General features: G+C 39.0%; 1 protein-coding gene across 1 annotated transcript; it reads left to right on the forward strand.

Annotated features, from left to right (window-relative positions):
* The first annotated feature begins 890 nt into the window (after positions 1–890).
* LOC140037906 (uncharacterized) lies at positions 891–3,325 on the forward strand. The gene is made up of 3 exons (XM_072083071.1): positions 891–1,281; positions 1,378–1,879; positions 2,431–3,325. Exons 1-3 carry the CDS (start codon positions 891–893, stop codon positions 3,323–3,325), a joined length of 1,788 nt encoding a protein of 595 aa, XP_071939172.1.
* Positions 3,326–19,797: the final 16,472 nt, after the last annotated feature.

Genomic DNA, 19,797 nt, shown 5'->3' on the forward strand with positions numbered 1-19,797 from the left:
ATTTTAAGTTTGAAACGTGACAAACGCAACTAAACATCATGTTTAAAATGTTCATCACGTTCATCATGCAAAGTGTATCAATTTTGACAAAATTTCAGCTCATATACTACCACTAAAGTGGACTCAAGCATCCCTAAGCAAACTAAGTCCAAATCATCCAAAAATCACCCTTCTACTATCACTTTCACTTGCTTATACTTCAAGAAAATAGACGGACAGTATTTCCCCAATTTTTTCTTCAATTTTTCTTTAACTTCCAAGGTTACGCTCCATGGAAAAACAACCAAAATCTAGTCCACAAGTTATAAGAAAAAAGGGGTTCTTATACTAGGCCACCAAACCAACTAAATTTGGCTTGTACCAAGCATATATGCATCATATACCTAAGCTGGAAATTTAAACCCTAGGATGGAATTTACACCAAGAGCTAGAAATCCTTTAAGTGAAGCCACAAAAGCCTATAAGTTGGAAATTAATCTTGATGGACAAGAACCACCAGTTCTTGACCCTCACAAGGCTAAAGAGAGACAAGAAGTGAGGAAAGGGGGCAAGCCACCAATCAAAAATGAGAAGAAGGAGGCTATGGCTACAAGTATAACACCTTTTAAGGTCGTTCCCAAAACTGCCAGGAGAGAAGGCAGAAAGATCAATGTACACCAAGAACAAGGAAAGAGGAAGCCGACTCTCAAGGAGATGCAAGATAAGGAGTGCCCTTTCCTTGATTCTGATGTCCCTGGTATGTTTGACGATCTGTTAAATATAAATTTGATCATGCTTCCTGAGATGAAGCGATCTGACGAATCCAGGAACACTGATGATCCAAATTATTGCAAGTATCACCACTTGGTTGGCATCCCATTCAAAAATGCTTTGTCTTCAAAGACAAAGTAATGGAATTGGCGAGACAAGGAAAAATTCTTCTTGAAGAAGACAAGGCAAGAGTGAATCAAATGTCCATTGATTCCCTACAATCCATGGAGATTAAAAGGGTCATGGTACCGGTATTGCCAACAATTCAATTTGGTTCATTGGATCCTATGGCAATTGAACAAAAAGGTGCTTCTTCAACTCTTCAAGAACATGCATATGAAGATGAGAAGGCAGTACAACCCGACGTGGATGATAAAGGGTGGACTTTAGTCACGCGAAGAAGGAGGCGACATTCCCGTCCATCTAGTAAGGCAAACAAGGCCTTAACAAGAAGCCTGGTGATCTGGAAGGGGAAAGAGAAGGATGTAAAGAGAAACAATGATTGTCGTAATCTTCAAGAAAGTCGAATCTGTAAGCAAAAGTCGTGAACTCCTATCACTCTAAAAGAATTCATGCCAAAAGAATTCTTTAATGTTGCTTTGGTCGCAAGTCACACAACGCGAGTAGATCATGTCGAAGAACAAAAAGATAATACTCGCGAATCTCTCTGTGAGATAGCCAGTGTGCCTACCAGCAATGAAAAAGATCGTGTGCCTACCGGCAATGAAGAGGCGAACGTCACAAGTATCATTTTCACCAGTGAAGACTTGTTGCTTGGGTCAACACCGCATAACCGCCCTTTGTTTGTGACTGGTTATGCAAATGAGCAAAAAGTAAATAGAATTTTGATAGATGGAGGTTCCGAAGTCAATATTCTTCCTTTAAAGACTTTGAAGGAGCTCGGCATCCTGGTTGATGAACTCTCCAACAGCCGACTGATGATTCAAGGTTTTAATCAAGAAGGGCAAAGAGCTCTTGGATCACTAAATTTGGAGATAGTCATTGATGACATGTCATCCAGAGCATTGTTGTACGTAATAGATGCTAAGACAACATACAATGTACTACTGGGAAGGCCCTGGATTCATGAAAATGGAGTTGTACCATCAACTCTTCATCAATGTTTCAAGTACTGACAAAATGGGGTGGCAAGAAGTGTGAAAGCCGATGATAATCCTTTCACTGAGACAGAAGCGTATATCGCTGATGCCAAATTTTACATCAAAAGGTACAATGCGTAGGATAAGTCTGAGCAACCTCTATCTGTGGATAAAATCCAAAACCCCAAATCTCCTAGTGCAAAAGGGGAGAAAGTGATAAATTCGAAATCAAAAGAGGAAGTTCATGAAGAAACTGATGTTTCATTGTCAAACAATGAATCAGTTGTCTTTCGCTACCCTCCCTAATCAAGAATGGAACAAGGACAGTCACCTGTAATTCAGCATGAAGCTTTAAAAGGTTTGACTTTCCAGTAGTTCATTTTGATACAAAGAAGACGTCATTTCCTCCACTTAAAAGGTCTAACCTTTTAAGCAAAGAATCTGAAGTTGAACAAGACACCATACCAAAGTCAAGAACCAAAAAAGGTTTTTATCCCATTGCTTATCAGCTTCTCGCTAAGGCTGGATGCGATCTCAAAGAATCTGCTGTGTTAAATGTTCCATCCTGTCAATTTACTAGTGACATGATTCATGGGTTGAATCCTATCCAAAAGATGTTGAAGGAAAAAGGATATGCCGTTGAAAATTCTAAATTTGGTCTTGGCTATTCCTCTCCTACACTAATCCGCATCAAGATCAACAGAGCTAGCAGCCAATATATTGCTATGGAGGATGAATCTTCTCAAATAGTCGGTAAATTTCAAACTTTTCACGAAAAGGAGAATAAAACTCTGCGGGTATCTGTTTTTAAGAGGTTAGGATCGCAAAGAAAACAAAAGCCTCAAAACTCTCATAGGAGTAAAGGAAAAATGGCAAAGTCATTGCAAAATCTTGAAGAACCTTCTGATTGTCCTCATAAATTTGGTAGCATCATTCCCTCGAGAATGAAAAGATGCACAGACCTTGTAATAAAGTGTGGGACTGAGTTAAGGGTCAGGGAGCATACCGTGGTGTACACAAGACCAAAAGAGGATGATGAAGAGAGTGTTGCTTCATGCAATCATATAACTCTAATTGATGGTGACTCTCCTGAAGAAGAAGAAGATGCTGAAGACGCCCCACCTGAATTGGAAGAAGGTGTTAAGGCCACTGTGGATGATCTAAAGGAAATCAATCTTGGTACTTCAGAGGACCCGCGTCCAATATACATAAGTGCTTTATTGAGCCCTGACGAAGAGAAGGCATACACTGAACTCTTGCGGGAGTATCAAGATGTTTTTGCATGGACTTGTAAAGAAATGCCGGGTTTAGACCCAAAAGTGGCCATCCGCCATTTGGCTGTTAAAAAAAGAGTTCGACCTGTGAAGCAAGCACATTGGTGGTTTAGACCCGATTTGATTTCATTGATCAAAATTGAAGTCAATAAGCTTATACAAGCTGGAAAATTCTCATGGCAAGACCTTAAAGTTTCCTAGCAAAGCTAGAATTCATCGTTCAAAGTTGGAAATAACAATCTACTACACAAAACTACATAGTCTTCCATAAAACCTAATACAAACAAGCAATAATCCCATTCAAATGCAAGATTAAAGAGATAGGGTAGCTTCTTGCCAAAAGTACCTTCAAACCTTAAGATGAGTAGCAAATTACAGCTTTCTTTCCCCCCAGAAACACTCCACACCAGCCATCTTGTTTAGGATTTTAGGTGGATTTCCTACAAGTTTTAGCTAGAAATCAAAGTGTAGTTCAAGAAGTTTTTCCCTCTTTTCTCTCTTCTTACTGTCGGCCAACTAGCAGAAAAATGGAGGCTTTTTGGGTTGAAAATGGAAGATAAGTGTTAAGAAAATCTTGGTCAAAGTTGACTTTGATTGCCAACACTTGTCATCCCCTCATTCCCCCCCCTCTTTTTTTTCCTTTTCCTCTCTTTTCTTTGGTCTAAAATTTCAGCCAGCAACCCTAAAAAATATAGAGAAAAGAACTAAAAGAAAACAAGGAAATTAAGGAAAGAAAAATCTTGGTCAAGTGGTGTCTTAGATCGGTGACAAGCGGTGCGAATTAGTTCAATCTTGTCTCTTTGTTTTCCCTTGTGGTTCTTATAACTAATCTATCTTGTTTTTCCTAATATGCTCTTAACACTTCTAATCACATATTCCCTCTAGTACCACACTCGTTCTCGTCCACCAAATTTAAAGCACACATCTTACTAATCGGTCAACTACCTTAAGACTCTGCGGAACTTAACATGCACTAAAATATAAAAGGGGAATGATATAACTTGACTCAATCAAGAAAATTACAATGAAATTAAGGCAAGAATAAGAGAATTTATAAAATTATTTTTTGAGTTCTCATACTCTCTCCCTCTTAAGAAAATTTGATCCTTGAAATTTTTACCTTCCATTGCCTTAGACGATCCTGGAGCCAGTTGTTTGTCTATAGCGTATATCTGTGCTGGTACTCTTGGTCTATTCCCTATTTCATTAGCTTGTCTAGGGTTTGTTTTATCCCCTTGTTGAGCATTATTCTCTCGTTGCTACTTCTTCGGGTAATTGCTAATTTGATGGTCGGTACTCCCACAAACTAAGCACTTTTGCCTTTTCCTCCAGCAATCATCCTCACTATGATTTGTCTTCCCACAATATCTACAAGCCAAGCGAGGAGCCATTTTTTGGCCTTCTCGAGAAATTTTCTCTTGTTGCCCTTTTTTCACTTGACTTCCTCTTGTAGAACCTCCTCCTAGTATTCCTAGTGTCCATGATGGATAAGGTAAATGGTGTCGTGCCCCATTTTTTTGAAAATAAAATTACGATTTTTGATAAAAATGAATTTTTGATTATTTTGAGTGAAAATTAGTTTTTGATTTTTAGAAAATAAATAAAGACGATGGGCCTAAATGGGACTTAAAAGTACGATGGTTTTGGCCCCAAAATAATAGTTTAAAAAGGATTTTTTAAGAAAAAATAGGAGTTGCCACTTGATATTGAGTTAAGGTGTACCAAGTCATCTAAAATGAATTTTAAATAAGAAAAAATCCTTTTTGAATGACTCCAAGTCTACGAAAATCAAGAGAATTGGGCTCGTGAGTCATGGTCGAAGAAAAGAAAGGTAAGGATAAAATCCAAGGTACCCTTTCAACCTAACCAAAACTAATTGCATGATTTAGTCAAAAATTTTCTTAATTTAACCTAAAAACTTATCACATTTTGATGTCATTATATGAATGCAAATCTAGACCTAATGTCTATCGAAAGGGTCGAGATGTCTTTTCGAAATTTAATTGGCACAAATCGTATTAATTGCAATGGCAAAAAATGATCTTTAGAAGAGGTCACGAGTATACAAAGAATAAGATTTGAAGAAAAGAAAAGAAAATAATAATATACAAATATACATGATCTAAAGAAATGCATCATAACGGGTGCGGGAAACTAATATTCGTGACTCAATTTTCCCTTTTATAGAGGGAATACGAGCGTGCTAAGGCTAAGAAACCATACTAGTCCATATCCCATATTTAAACGGCCAATTCCCCTAATCTAATCAAGTAAAATGTACTAATCTAGTTGTAATTCTTAAATGGAGTGCAAGTCTAAATGTCATGTTTCACATATAAAGATAAGGGATATATAGGGGAAATATCATGCAAAAAATGGTAAGGATCTTAAAAAGTGGAAAATATGCATGAAATGTAGTGATTTGTCACATAAGCATGATCTAATACGTGTACGGTTCCTAAGGGTCTAGCGTTGGATTAACCCATGTCTATAAGTTCTCACAGCATTAGACTAGCGAGAAATTAGAAAGGAGGGCTACAACTAGCGTTGGACTAGTGTGGTGACGTCATGCATTTATTACAATCAAATAAATCATGTAAAACATAATAAAGCAAATAAACACATAAATCACATATAGCACATAGCACGTAAGTATGATATCTAGATGCAAGACCCTAACAAAACGAGTAACACGTAAACACACAAGCATGCAAAACACACAAAGCAAATAAAGTAAATAAAGACATAACTATTACATTTGGGGGTCCTAACTACAATCTAAAGGGGTAAAGAATGAAATAAAATAAAATAACAACCTAACTATTACAATTTGGCATTTAAATGCCTCTCAAATAACCAAAAATTAAATTAAAATAAATATACAAAATTAAAACCAATAAAGTGAATAAATAAATAAAATAAAATAAAGAAAATATTCAAAAAAGCATGCAATTACACACATAAAATCACATAGGAGCACATAGGATCAAGCAAAATCCAAATAAAGAGTAGAGTATACCTCCTTTGAATTGGTGACCTAATGAAATGAAGTTACTCTCTTTCTACCCTTCAACACAAAAAAAAATGATTAAGGTACCACTTTAATTAAAAATAATCATAAGGGATAAAAATAAACATGAAATTGAACAATTAAAACATTTAAATGAAAGCAAACAACCCATATTTAAGAAATTAAAACAAGCAAGGACCTAATTGAAACAATTAAAGAAGTTTGAGGGGTCGAATTATTATTATTATTACTAATATTAAGGGTCTAAAATTAAAATAAAGTAAAATTAATGGCTTAAGATGAAGCCTACCAAAACAAAATGCTAAAATTTGCAAAAATAAATCAAAATCCTCTCACCAAACCCCAAACAAAAAAAATTACCCAAATCTAAACAATTTGTATAAAAATTCAAATAAAAAACTATAAATCTATCAAAAATTGTTAAACCTTCAAATGTTATCCCAAAATTCAGAAATAAGCTATTCAAAAATCACATTAAAACATACCAAAGAAAAATAACATTTTGAAGGGACAAAATTGATTAATTTTTTAATTTTCTGGGCCATATCAGAATTATTCAAAGGTTGAGGGGTTAAGTTGCAATTAAAAAAATATCATGCAACCTGGTACAAAGGAGCTTTCTTCTTCGTTGCTGGTTTCTTTCTTCTGCAGAATCATGGGTTTTCGATACAAGTTTCCCTTTACTAAACACAACTACATTCTCAACCAACATCAAAGCTTCGATTTTAAGCAGCAAAACCACAGGAATTTAACATCTAAACATGCAAAAAAAAAAAAATCTTAGAATAGGAACATGCAGCCTTTGAAGCTTCCTTTCCTCTTAACTCATCACTACCCGAAGCAAACAGGAGGCTAACAAGATCATGTAATTCATGGGCTTTATTTACATCATCCAACATCAAAGATTCACCAACAAAACAAGAAATATTTGGCAAGAAAATCATCTGAAATTTAGCATAGGAGAGGGAGGAAAATAGTTCATCAAACTGGCGACCTAAATTCGATTTGTTCATGTATCATGGGTATATATTTGTAAAGAAACGTGTTAAATCAGCAAGGACATGAGTTATAGTTACCTGACCACCATATAAGGTTGAAATCGCAAACGAAAATCTGCAGGAAGATGAGCAAGATCCACCAAATATGAAACCCAGGTTGCAGCTTTCAAGAATGACGAGGACAGCAGGTTTGGTCTCGAATTCGATGATGTTGTAGCAGTTTTTTCCGAAACTGATCAACACAAAACTTCCTCCCCAAACACTGTAAATTATCCAGAAAAATAAATTTTCCCAAAAAAAGCACTATTGAGACCAGAAATGAACAAGAAAGAGGGCTCAATAATCAGCCTGGCTCACCAATTTTGCAGAAATTTTTCTGCACTTTTCTCCCTCGTTTTTCCCTCTTTTTCTTTGCTATTTTTTTATTCCTTTTTCCCTCTGATTTTCCCCAGAATCTTTCCCAGATTCCCTCTTCCTTCTTTTCCTTCCCCTTTTCCTCTTTTCTTCTTCCTTTTTCTCCTACGGAACCCTCTTTTCTTTTTCCTGCTTTTCGTGCTTTGGTTTCTTACCCCCCTAGCTCTCCCTTTCTTTGCTTCCTTTCTGTTGTTTCCTCCCTTTTCTGGTTCCTCAGCCGCCACCCTTCTCAACCTCTCCTCCCTCTCTCAGTTCTTCTTTTCCTTGTTTCCTCCTCTGCCTGAAACTTTTCCCTCTCTCAGTTTTGATAGCATCATGGTACGTGGGCACTCCAACAATGGCTCGAGTGACCGAGGGGCTGAAGATCATGTGCAAGCTCCAAGCGGATCCATTACTAGGGCTCGCACGAAGAGACTTCGTGAGCAACTCAATGTACTTATTCAAGCCATACACAAGTCCTTTGAAGGATTCATACACTCAAGTGAGGGTGATCGCGGTCCGGTAATGAGCATTGAAGCTACACCTGAGGATTAAGGTTGTTGCCAAACCCTAGTTTCCGTTTTAGCATCATAGTCAGTTATTTCCACATTAGTTGAATAGCTTGAATAATTTGCTAAGTGCATGTTGCACATAGAATCGTCAAGGGTAGGATTGCTATTTTGTTCATTATTATTTGCTAGAGTGGGATGCCTAGGAAGGAAAGCCCATGTGAGGCCCAACCCGTCGAGGGTTAAGCCCGTAGCTTCCGTTTCCGTTTTCGTCACTTATTAGGGTCCATATCTAACCGCACCTTTAGTCCTTTTCCTTACTAGACTAGGGTTTTTTCTTGTAGCCTATATAAGGCATTACATTACATCAATCACTTTTATCATAAAATACTTGAGAGAATTTTCTCCATAACTTTCGAGCAACCCTTGAACAACTTAGAATTATACTCTAGTGTTCTTGTTCGGCTTATCAATTCAAGAATCGCACTTGAATTGTGGCGCTTTCTACACTTGCCTGAGGTTCGCTAATTCGTTTGATTATGGGTTGAGATAGTATCAACAGGTTCGTAGTCACGGGGATTAGAGGGGTCGTAGGGTTTCCGCTGCTACCAATTCTTGCATCTGACGTCAACTCCAACAAGCTATCTTGGGTCATGAATCTTCTCCCCAACGAGATTCGTATCAGCTGGCATCAGAGCTAACTTGTTGGTAACATCGTTATCCCTCTTTTCGTGTCTTTAGTATCTGTCTCGTTGGTTAAAAAAAATTAAATTAAATTCTGTTCGCACAACTGCAAACTGTCTGCAAGTCTTTCTTGTTCTTTTTTTCTTTTCGCTCAATTCTAGTCATCATGTTTTGGGGTCTGTGTTGGTGTCGTCTTCGATTCCTAGAATTTCTGGAAGTCAAGTGTGTTGTGTTTAGGTTGGTGATGTGTGATCCTAGCAGTCGTTAAAAAAAAAAAGAAACAAAACCATACCGCTAGTGTTCTTAGTGTCGCTCGCGTATTGCTGTGTCCATTGAACCTTGTGCAATCTATCCCGTTATTGCCAATTCCATTGAGTCTAGTGTGTTAAATCTGGACGTGTCATGCTGTATTGTGTCCACCATTTGGGTCCAGTAGGTTAAAGATTCAGTCGGTGCTGAATTGTCGTGTTTCCAAGTCGCACAAAATATTGAGTCGATAGGAGATTCTGTCTTGCCGCACTATCACTGATAAATCTGTCCAAGTTGTCGCCTCATTGCTTGTGCATGATAATTGTTCAGCAACTTGATATCTTCTTGTTCTCGAATTACGTCCAACTTGAGTTGAAAAAAAAAAGGAAACACACAAAAAAATTCTGCTCGCTGCTCTCTCCCAAGTCGCGAGGTGCAGCTCTTGAAGTTGTCAAATTCTATTCGTATCTATTTGTTGTGTATGGGTTGTTTCTAAATCTGTCTTGAGTCTTTGCTGAGTTGTTTTTTCTCTAGGAAAGTAGTGGTACCTTGTTCTTGAATTTCGTGGGCAAACTTCTCGATTTCTTGGAATTCTTGAAGGGATTCTTGGCACCTTGAAATCTGGAAATTGCAGCAATCTTCCTGAACTTCTTGCTGGACATTCTTGGTGTTTGGTTTACTATTCTTGGTTGTTAAAGGCTAGTTGATACCTGGAGCTGTACTTGACCCGTTTGTGACCGAACCTAGCTTAGCCAATTGCAACAACCTACCACAACAGACCTGGACAAACTCGACACTGACCTGGGAAAGAAATTGATAACCCGAACCTTTGTTCATCCGAGGTTGCTGCTGAAAAAAAAAAAGAGGAGAACAAAACAAACATAGCAAGCTAATTTCGAAACAAAGAGTCTTGAATACTTTATTAAATTGGGGAACTCCAACCAGTCTCTGTGCACTCCTCAAGCTCTTCAGAAGAAGAACCCACTCGGCTGCATATCTAGAAAAGAAAGGGGGACAACCGCTAGAGGTGACTTCCAATCCTTATTGCTTCCTGATTTGTAGCCCCCACTTGTCCATATTGAAACCCAGGCTTTCCCACACCTCTGCAAAACAAATCAGACAGCCGCAAGAGAATTGAAAAAGAAAAGGAGGAAGGAGATAGTATCAGCTCTAGTAGTTTCCTAATTGGAAACCAATTCCCAACCATGACTACAACCAATTCCAATTCTCCTTGGAATAGCGGCTGCCAAGAAACATTGGCCAAACTCCCAATCAGTCTCAAAGCCTTCAACCGACATCACCAGCTCACCTCACACCGCAATTCAGTTCCCAAATTGTGAGCCAACCGACCTACAAATCAGTTCCCTAACAAAGACCAACCGCCCATAGCTCTTGTTCCCCACTTCGGTTACCACACCTTGTGAACCGATATCAATTACCATCAAGGAATACCATGTCCCTACTCCTTGAGCATTCCAAGCAGCACCAATACCCCATAAAACCCCCTGCCCGAACCCAAGGCAGTAGCAAGACCAGATTCCAGCAAGCCAACGTCCATAGTGTCACGTCTAGGCTTCGTAAAATTCAGCCTTGAGTCATTTATTGAGGCGTTTATTGAACCATGGTCAACCTTTGAGTCATTTATTGAGTCGTTCATTTTCTCTGTTCAACTAACACGCATTTGGTAACCTTGGTTGGTAAACTGACCGAGGAATCCAGCGCAAGCGAAAGAACCAACTTCATTGTCGGTTAGGACCGTTGAGCATCGTTCGTAATTTTTTGTAGCTTTTGTGTCCATTCTTTTTCTAATTTTTCCTCTTGAATATATTCTATTACTCCATTCTTAGTGTCCTAAATTTGTTTTCCAAGAAAATCTCCACTCTTACGAACCTTCAATTCTAGCGTGAACTTGATTTTTGAGCTACACTTGAGCACTTGAGGAATTCTAATTTCTTCAAGATTTGCAAGGGGTTGTGAGAAAATCTTTGGTGAGAACATTAGAGTGATTTAAGTGACCATACACGAGTGTGAGAGTATACACTTAGGGAGTGAAGTGAAACAAAAAGGGAGACAAACATTTCGTCTCTCTTTTCCTTTTCTTTTCTACTAACCCTTGCAGGTACACTCGAGACTCCATGTCTAATGGAAACGAAGGAGTATCCCGCCCCATGGACTTTGAAAAAATGATGGAGCAAATGGAACGGCATTTCCAACGCATGCTAGAACCAATTCAAGAAGAGTTGCTGCAACTCTGAGCGAACGTCTAAGTCCGCGTGAAAGCGAAGGGACGTGGAGGAGTCCTATGGTTCCAACAATGATGATGATGACGGAGAACCTAGCGATCGACCAAGGCAAAAGAACCAACCTGGACCTACCGATGTGTTCAAGGGAATCAAGATGCAAATCCTTGAGTTCAAAGGACGGTCCGATCCTGAGGCCTTTCTCGAATGGTTATCCAAGATCGAAATGGTCTTTTCTTGCCAAAACTACACCGAGGTACAAAAGGTGCAATTGGCAACCATGGAATTCACTGAGTACGCTATGGTTTGGTGGGATCAAATCAAGAAGTCTAGAAGGAGAAGTGGGTTACCCGAGCTCATTCCATGGCCCGAACTTCGAGCCATGATGCGCACCCGATTTGTTCCTGGACACTATACTAGGGATTTGTACCACCGATTACAAACCCTAGTCCAAGGCAACCGGAGTGTGGATGAGCACCATAAGGAGATAGAGATCCTGATGCTTAGAGCGGATTACAAGAGGATCCCGAAGCCACCATGGCGAGATTCTTGAATGGGTTAAGACCCGATATTGCTGAACGAGTGGAACTTCAACACTATATAGAGTTGCATGAGTTTGTTGACAAGGTCATTAAGGTCGAGCAAAGGCTCAGGAGGAGAGGTACTACTCGTTCGAATTTCGGCAATACCACCTACTCTACTAGCCGCTCATTCCAACCACAGAATGATTCTCGGCCTTCGTCAAATGCTCTTACACCAAAGCCGAGATTCGAGGGAGGTAAGGTGGGCAATTCTAGTGTTGGTAAACCACCCTATTCTACTCCAAAATTCGAGGAGCCTAGCGCACAAACTAGGACTCGTGATACTCGATGCTTCAAATGTCAAGGTAGAGGCCATGTTGCTAGTCAATGCCCCAATCGAAGGACTATGATTATGATGCAAAATGGCGAGATCGTGAGTGAGAACAAAACCGAGTACGAAGGCATGCCACCCTTTGAAGGAGGTAGTGATGGTGAGTCACCAAATGAAGAGGAATTTAGTACACCCGAGGGTCACTTTGGGACCGCCTTGGTTGCAAGGAGGGCATTAACTGCACGTGTTAAGGAGGACGAATTTCAACGGGAGAACATCTTCTACACTAGGTGCTTCGTCAACCAAGCCCTTTGTAGTGTGATTATTGATAGTGGGAGTTGCACGAATATAGCTAGTTCACTCATGGTGGACAACTTGAAACTGCCTACAAGGGATCATCCGCGACCTTACAAACTCCAATGGCTCAACAATTCTGGGGAGGTTCGAGTAACCAAACAGGTTCTTATATCCTTCCAAATTCATAAATATTCGGATGAAGTATTATGTGATGTAGTCCCTATGCAGGTTAGTCACATTATACTAGGTAGGCCATGGCAGTTTGACAAGCAAGTAACTTTTGATGGTGTGGCTTACAAGTATAGCTTCTTGTACAATAGTAAGAAAGTCACCCTAGCTCCCCTTTCCCCAAAACAAGTGCATGAGAACCAATTGAAATTGCAACAAGAGTTTGAGAAGTATAGTGCCAAAAAGAAAGAAAATAAGAAAGCCGAAGCAAAAAAGAGAGGAAAAAGGCTATAGATAGCTTGGCAAGTGAGGTAAAGCCCGAGGGAAAGCAAATACTCCTGATAAAAGCCAAGAAAGTGAGGAAATTAGTGAGGAATGAGCAACTGTTCCTATGCTTGTTAGCAAAGAAGTAGCTCTGAATGTGCATGAACTTGATACTAACATACCTCTTGAGGTTAAGTCTCTTTTACAGGAATATGCTGATATCTTCTCCGAGAACATGCCAAGTGGATTACCACCGCTTAGAAGCATTGAGCACCAAATAGACTTCGTCCCTGGAGCTTCGTTGCCAAATTGGCCAGCTTACAAGAGCAACTCGGAGGAAACTAAGGAGTTGCAAAGGCAAGTGGATGAATTGCTTGGCAAAGGATGGGCACGTGAGAGCTTAAGCTAGTGCGCTGTCCCAGTCATTTTGGTGCCCAAGAAAGATGGTAGGTGGAGAATGTGCACCGATTGTAGAGCCGTAAATGCCATCACGATAAAGTATCGCCACCCTATACCTCGCTTAGATGACATGCTTGATGAGTTACATGGGGCTGTGTTCTTTACCAAAATTGATCTCAAAAGTGTATACCATCAAATTAGGATTAAGGAGAGGGATGAATGGAAAACTACCTTCAAAACTAAGTATGGATTGTATGAGTGGTTAGTGATGCCTTTTGGGCTAACTAATATACCTAGTACCTTCATGAGGTTAATGAACCATGTTCTGCGTCCATTCTTAGGGAAATTTGTGGTAGTTTACTTTGACGATATTCTAATTTATAGCAAATCTTATGATGAACAACTAGAGCATATTAGGGCTGTTATGGATGTACTTCAACGAGAGAAGCTCTATGCCAATCTCAAGAAGTGCAATTTTTGCACTAATGAGCTTGTGTTTCTAGGGTTTGTTATAAGTGCACAGCGAATGAAGGTGGATGACCAAAAGGTGAAAGCTATCCAAGAGTGGCCAACACCAAGATCGGTGGGTGATATTCGGAGCTTCCATGGACTTGCGGGTTTCTACAGGAGATTTGTGAGGGACTTTAGCATCATTGTTGTGCCCTTGACCGAGTTGATCAAGAAGAATGAGAACTTCCATTGGGGAGATTCTCAAGAACAGGCTTTTCGCGCTTTAAAGCACAAACTCACACATGCACCTGTACTTGCTTTACCTGACTTTTCTAAGACAGTTGAAATTGATTGTGATGCTTCAGGTATTGGGGGTTGGAGCTGTGTTGAACCAAGGAGGAAGGTCTATTGCCTACTTTAGTGAGAAACTCAATGGGGCTGCACTGAACTACTCAACTTATGATAAAGAGTTGTACACCCCTCATTCGAGCACTACAAGTGTGGCAGTACTACTTAAGACCTAAGGAATTCGTGATACATACCGATCATGAGTTCATTAAGTACCTTAAGGCCCAGCACACCTTGAGCAAGAAGCATGCAAGGTGGATTGCATTCGTGGAATCCTTTCCGTATGTGATTAAATATAAGGCTGGTAAGTCTAATGTAGTTGCGGATGCCCTCTCCCGAAGGTACTCTCTACTCACCTCCTTAGATGCTAAGTTGTTAGGGTTTGAGCTGATTAAAGAGCCCTATACCCAAAATAGTGACTTTGGTGAGCTCTACACTTCTTGCAAACACACTGGGCAAGGTAAGTTCTTCATTTCTGATGGTTACTTGTTTTGTGCCAATCGGCTTTGCATCCCACATGGATCACTCCGAGAACTCTTGGTAAGGGAATCCCACTCAGGTGGACTTATGGGACACTTTGGGATTGATAAGACTCTTGCCATACTGCAGGAACACTTCTATTGGCCGCACATGAGGAGAGATGTTGCACGGGCGGTGGAGCGATGCTTAGCTTGTAAGAAAACTAAATCCAAGGTATATCCGTATGGTCTTTACACCCCGTTACCTATTTCTAGTGCACCATGGGTCGATATTTCTATGGATTTTATACTTGGTTTGCCTAGATCCAGATATGGCCATGACTCCATTTATGTGGTAGTTGATAAATTCTCTAAAATGGCACACTTCATTGCTTGTCATAAAACAGATGTTGCATCTCATATTGCTAACTTATTCTTTAAAGAGATTGTGAGAGTGCATGGCATTCCTAGGACCATTGTGTCTGATAGAGATATCAAATGTCTGAGCTATTTTTGGAAGACACTCTGATCTAAGTTAGGCACCAAATTGCTATTCTCTACTGCTAGCCACCCCCAAATTGATGGTCAAACTGAGGTGGTGAATCGTACATTAGGTACCTTGTTGCGTGCCATCATCAAAAAGAGCTTGAAATAATGGGAAGAGTGTTTACCTCATGTAGAGTTTGCTTATAATAGGGATGTCCATTCTACTACTGGTTTCTCTCCATTTGAATGTGTTTATGATTTTAATCCGCTAACACCACTTGATCTAGTGCCATTACCTAGTAATGAGTGCGCACATTTGGATGGTAAGAAACGTGCAGAGTTTGTTAAGCAACTGCATGAGAAAGTTAGGGCCAACATTAAGAGGAGAACCGCTCAATATGTCAAGTAAGCTAACAAGGGTCACCAAAAGTTACTTTTTGAACCTGGCGATTGTCGCGCCCCATTTTTTTGAATAAATAAATAAATGGTTTAAAAAATTTATTTTGATTCGATTTTTGGTTGGAAAATGAATTGTGATTTAAAAGAAAAATGGGTCTAAATGGGGGTTTGAGAATGCGACGATTTGACCCAAAATTATAGTTTAAAAAGGGTTTTTTGAAATAAAAATCGGAGTCGCCACTTGATAATGAGTTAAGGTGTACCAAGTCACCTAAAAATGAATTTTTTTTTAAAAATAATAGGAAAAAGTAGTAAGAAACCCCTTTTAAACGACTCCTAGTCCACGTAAACCAACGAAAAAGGTTCGGGAGTCACATTTGACGAAGGGGAAGGCAAGAATAAAAATCCAAGGCACCCCTTCGACCTAGCCAAGGCTAGTTGCGTGATTTAATCAAAGATTTTCTTGTTTTAACCAAAGAATTTATTACATTTGGATGTACTACATGAATGCAAACCCTAGACCTAGGGGACATGGGGGAAATTTCTCTTCAAAGGTTAAGTGGTGCCAATCACATTAATTGTGAAGCCCAATAATGACCCTTTGGAGAGGTCACACATAATCCTAAATGACGTAAAAAATGAATGAAATGAATGCATGCCATGTGAAAATGTGAGTTTGTGTGAAGTGAAAAAGTGATAAAAACAAGAGTGTGTAAGTGGAAGTGTGCAAATGTGATAAAAGTGTTCGTGTGCAAGTGAAAGGATGTAAAGGTGCACGTGTGCAAATGGGAGGAAAAATGAAAGTGTAATGAGGGTATAAAATGATAGAGTGCATTTAGAATGCATGAGCCTAGGGAATGCATGCATATTGGGCACGAGAAGACCTAAATCGTGACTCAATTTTTCCTTTGATTAGAAAGGAGAACTAGCGTGCTAAGGCTATTTTGTAGCCAAACTCGCTCGTTTCCCTTATCGAAAGGGGACTCTCAAACAAATGTACCCTATCACTAGCATGAGATGCAAAGTCCTAAAATGAAGGGGAAAGGATCGGAGGAACATGCCAAATGCTAAAAAACTAAGAAAAATGCATGAAATGAAGTGAAACATGCAAGTATGGACTCACGAGAGAAATCCCTAAGGGTCTAGCGTTGGACTAGCCCATTCTATGAATTCCTACTAGCGTTGGACTAGTGGAACGTACATTCATCCATCACATTCATTCATGGCTATGGAAAGCGAGTAGACATGCTAAACACTCGTAAACACATAGCACATAACACTTAGCATGCTCGACTAGATGCAAAACCCTAATTAAAGCAAGTAACACATAACATATAGCAAGCAACCAAACTAATAAACTATTACATTTGCTAGCTAAAACAAAAGGGGAAGGGGAAAATGGACCAAATTGCTCGCCAAAGCCCTATCTATTACAAGCCAAGAGGTGTACACATACCCCATTAAAAGAATAACTTACTAAAAGCAAGAGTAAATAAAGTAAAAGAACTAAAGAAAGGCAAGGAAAGCAAATTAAACATGCAAATATCACTTAGCACGTTGGATCACATAGGAGAGACACAAAAAAGGATAAAAGAAATTATACCGCCCCCTTTGAATGATGCCCAAATGAAAGAAAAATTGCTTCAAAACAATAAAAATGTCACGGTACCTCAAATAGTAAAGTATAACAAAGTCACCAAATCTCTCCTAATTGCAATTTAAATGAAATCAAACAATACATAGTTTCCAATAAAGGGATCTACCAAGGACCCAAATGCAAGCATTAATCAACCATTCAAAGCCAATTGAAACATTTTAGAAACTTTGAAAGTCCAAGAGCAAGAAAAAGGCCAAAACCAATTTATTTCAGAAAATTTCAAGAAGATAGGCGAACACAAGCTCATTTGGACACAAAGTTCTTAAACTCTTGCATTAAGTACCACCTAAACAAATGAAAGCAAACAAACAATCGAGTGGAAAAATTGAAGTTGCCAAGAACCAAATTGCGAACATTAACCAAGCATTCAAGCTTAATTAAACATTTTTAGGAGCTTCACGGGTCTAAAAGCAAAGAAAAAGGCAAGTAATAGTTCAGATTGCAAACACTTTAGAACTTAAAAACAAAAGATTGAAAAGTAATTGGGTCTTTGTAGCATTGCTGCAAAATCACAGGAACCAAATTGGTTAATTTTTCCAATTTTCGGGTCATTGTGGCATAAGGGAAAACTTGAGGGGCTGAAGTGCAATTTTCTTTTGTTAACATGCATGCATACGTTAAAAAACTGAAATTTCTGCAACTAACTAAAAATGAAACTTACTGCATTTTCTAACACCAAAATTCTAAACTTAAACACACTACCTCATATTAAGCCAACAAAAACTCTTTTAAGCTTTAACACACTTGATAAACTCAACCTTACTACGAATACTCAGCCATTGAAGATCAAAGAAACACATGCAAGAAACATCATGATAAACATCTGCGATTTTCCTTGTGCAAGAATCCCTGACAGGGGAGACAAATGAAAGGAAATGCGCATCTAGCATGAAACAAAACTGGATGAATTTTCAATGCAATCCGAACCTGACCAATGGCTCAAACAACATAGATTCGGACTAAAGTTTATCTCCTCAACATTCTAATAAGAAAACTGAACATAAAATGCAGCAAATGAATCCATAGCAGCCAGTACTTCAGCAATTACAACATGATGCTTATGACTATATCAAACCAAGGAGCTGTCGGGAGACCATAAAACAATAAGTGAATGAACTTTTGTTTCATGCATTTAGAAGAGCTGGAAACTAATTTGATTGGGATAACAGAAAACGCAAACCCATGATAGACTTCAATGCAATCATACGCAAGCCAGGAAAACAATAAAACAGAAACAACGAACATACAAGTAACTAACGAAGAAATGAGGAAAAACATCGGCCAGATACAGGTTGGGCTGTAGGCCGAAACAAACGGACAGCAGACCTTTGTGGTATACATTTCAAGCACGACCCACATTCACCCAAAAGAAATCTAACATTGCTCAGACCAGTCAAAAGAAAAGAAAACGGGCGAGAAAGAAACCTATGAAACAATAGAAACAGATTTCCCCCCCACAAGTTTCTTCACCCTAAACCGCACAAGCAGAAACACACGGGCAAATCAGAACTAAACTCGGATGGATCCTCAACAAGAACAGGGAATAAAAAAACATTCTTTAACACAATCATGGATCAAAAGCTTTCTTCTCCCCCTCCAAACCCAACCAAATTCTCGATCAGACGTACCAAAAACTACAGAAAAGGGCATGACTTTCAATGCAAAATCCCAACAATCGGCTATCAAACAAAGTAGAAAAGAAAAAGAAATCACCTTTAACCTTTTAAAAAGGCAAATCAGGGCGTGAAATGATTAAACAGAGCAGTTCTCGGGCTACCAACAACTCCACTCGAATGTTGATGAAGTTGGGGTTTCTCCAAAAACTTTTCGCTGCCTTCCTCCTTCCAGTTTTCTCTCGGTTTCAACTCTCTCTCCAACCAGCCATTGTTACCCACTCTCCTTCTATTTTTGCTTTCCCTTTTGTTGCCTCAGCCGTCAGTCCCCAAAACCTCTCCTAGCCTTTTGTTTCTTTCTACAGCCGTCGATTGCCTTCCTCTAGATCCCTTCCGTCCTCCCTCAAAAACCTCACGGCTGAAACCCTTTCTTTTCCTTCTCTTATTTCCAGTTCTCTCCCCGGAAAAACAACCCCCAGCCTTTCCCTTTGATGTTTTACTATCTCTCCGATCCTCCCCTTTTCCTCTTGCCCTAACCGTATCTCGCCTCCCCTTCCAGCCGTCTGTCCCCTTTTTCTGTCTTTCTGGCTTCTTGCTCTTTCTATCTTAAACCCTCGCTGTTACCTTCACTCTCCCCCCCTAGTTGCGGCTGTTTCTTTTCTATTTATATGGGGCCCTCAACCCTAAAACCCCAGCCATTTCCTCTATATTTGCAGCCAAGGGGCTGACCAAGCCCTCCCTTGCAAGCTGCGAAAAAATGCAGCTTGCATGCTACGGGCTTCTTCTTCTTTTTTTTTTAAAGTAATTTAAACAAAATTGATAATAATAATAATAATAATAATAATAAAATTAAGTAGGAAAAACAACAATTTAATTAACATCGGATAACAGTAAATAAACTAGAAATAATAAACAACAAAGTGCAATTTTCATTTTTCTTTTTTCTTTTTTTTCCTTTTTCATTTTTAAATAATGAAACTAAATCTAAAACAACTAAAACATATTTTTTGAACGCTTTTCTTTTTCCTTTGAGAAATTCTACGCTAAAATGGCTAAAATAACTAAAATTAAAAGTAAATAAAACTAATTGTGACAAATAAAAATAGAACAAATAAAAAATGAATAGTACATAAATAAATAATAAGACACCAAATTGGTGTCTACAGTTTGCCCCTCTT

The sequence above is a fragment of the Coffea arabica genome, chromosome 3c (genome assembly GCF_036785885.1).
Source record: "Coffea arabica cultivar ET-39 chromosome 3c, Coffea Arabica ET-39 HiFi, whole genome shotgun sequence".
In the NCBI taxonomy this organism is placed as follows: domain Eukaryota; kingdom Viridiplantae; phylum Streptophyta; class Magnoliopsida; order Gentianales; family Rubiaceae; genus Coffea; species Coffea arabica.

Excerpts from the sequence above, each read along its gene's own strand:
- LOC140037906 (XM_072083071.1), top strand. The coding sequence starts at position 891 with ATGGAATTGGCGAGACAAGGAAAAATTCTTCTTGAAGAAGACAAGGCA. Across the intron at positions 1,282-1,377 it reads TCTTCAAGAAAGTCGAATCT|ATCATGTCGAAGAACAAAAA; the intron begins GTAAGCAAAAGT and ends CAACGCGAGTAG. Across the intron at positions 1,880-2,430 it reads ACTCTTCATCAATGTTTCAA|TGACATGATTCATGGGTTGA; the intron begins GTACTGACAAAA and ends TCAATTTACTAG.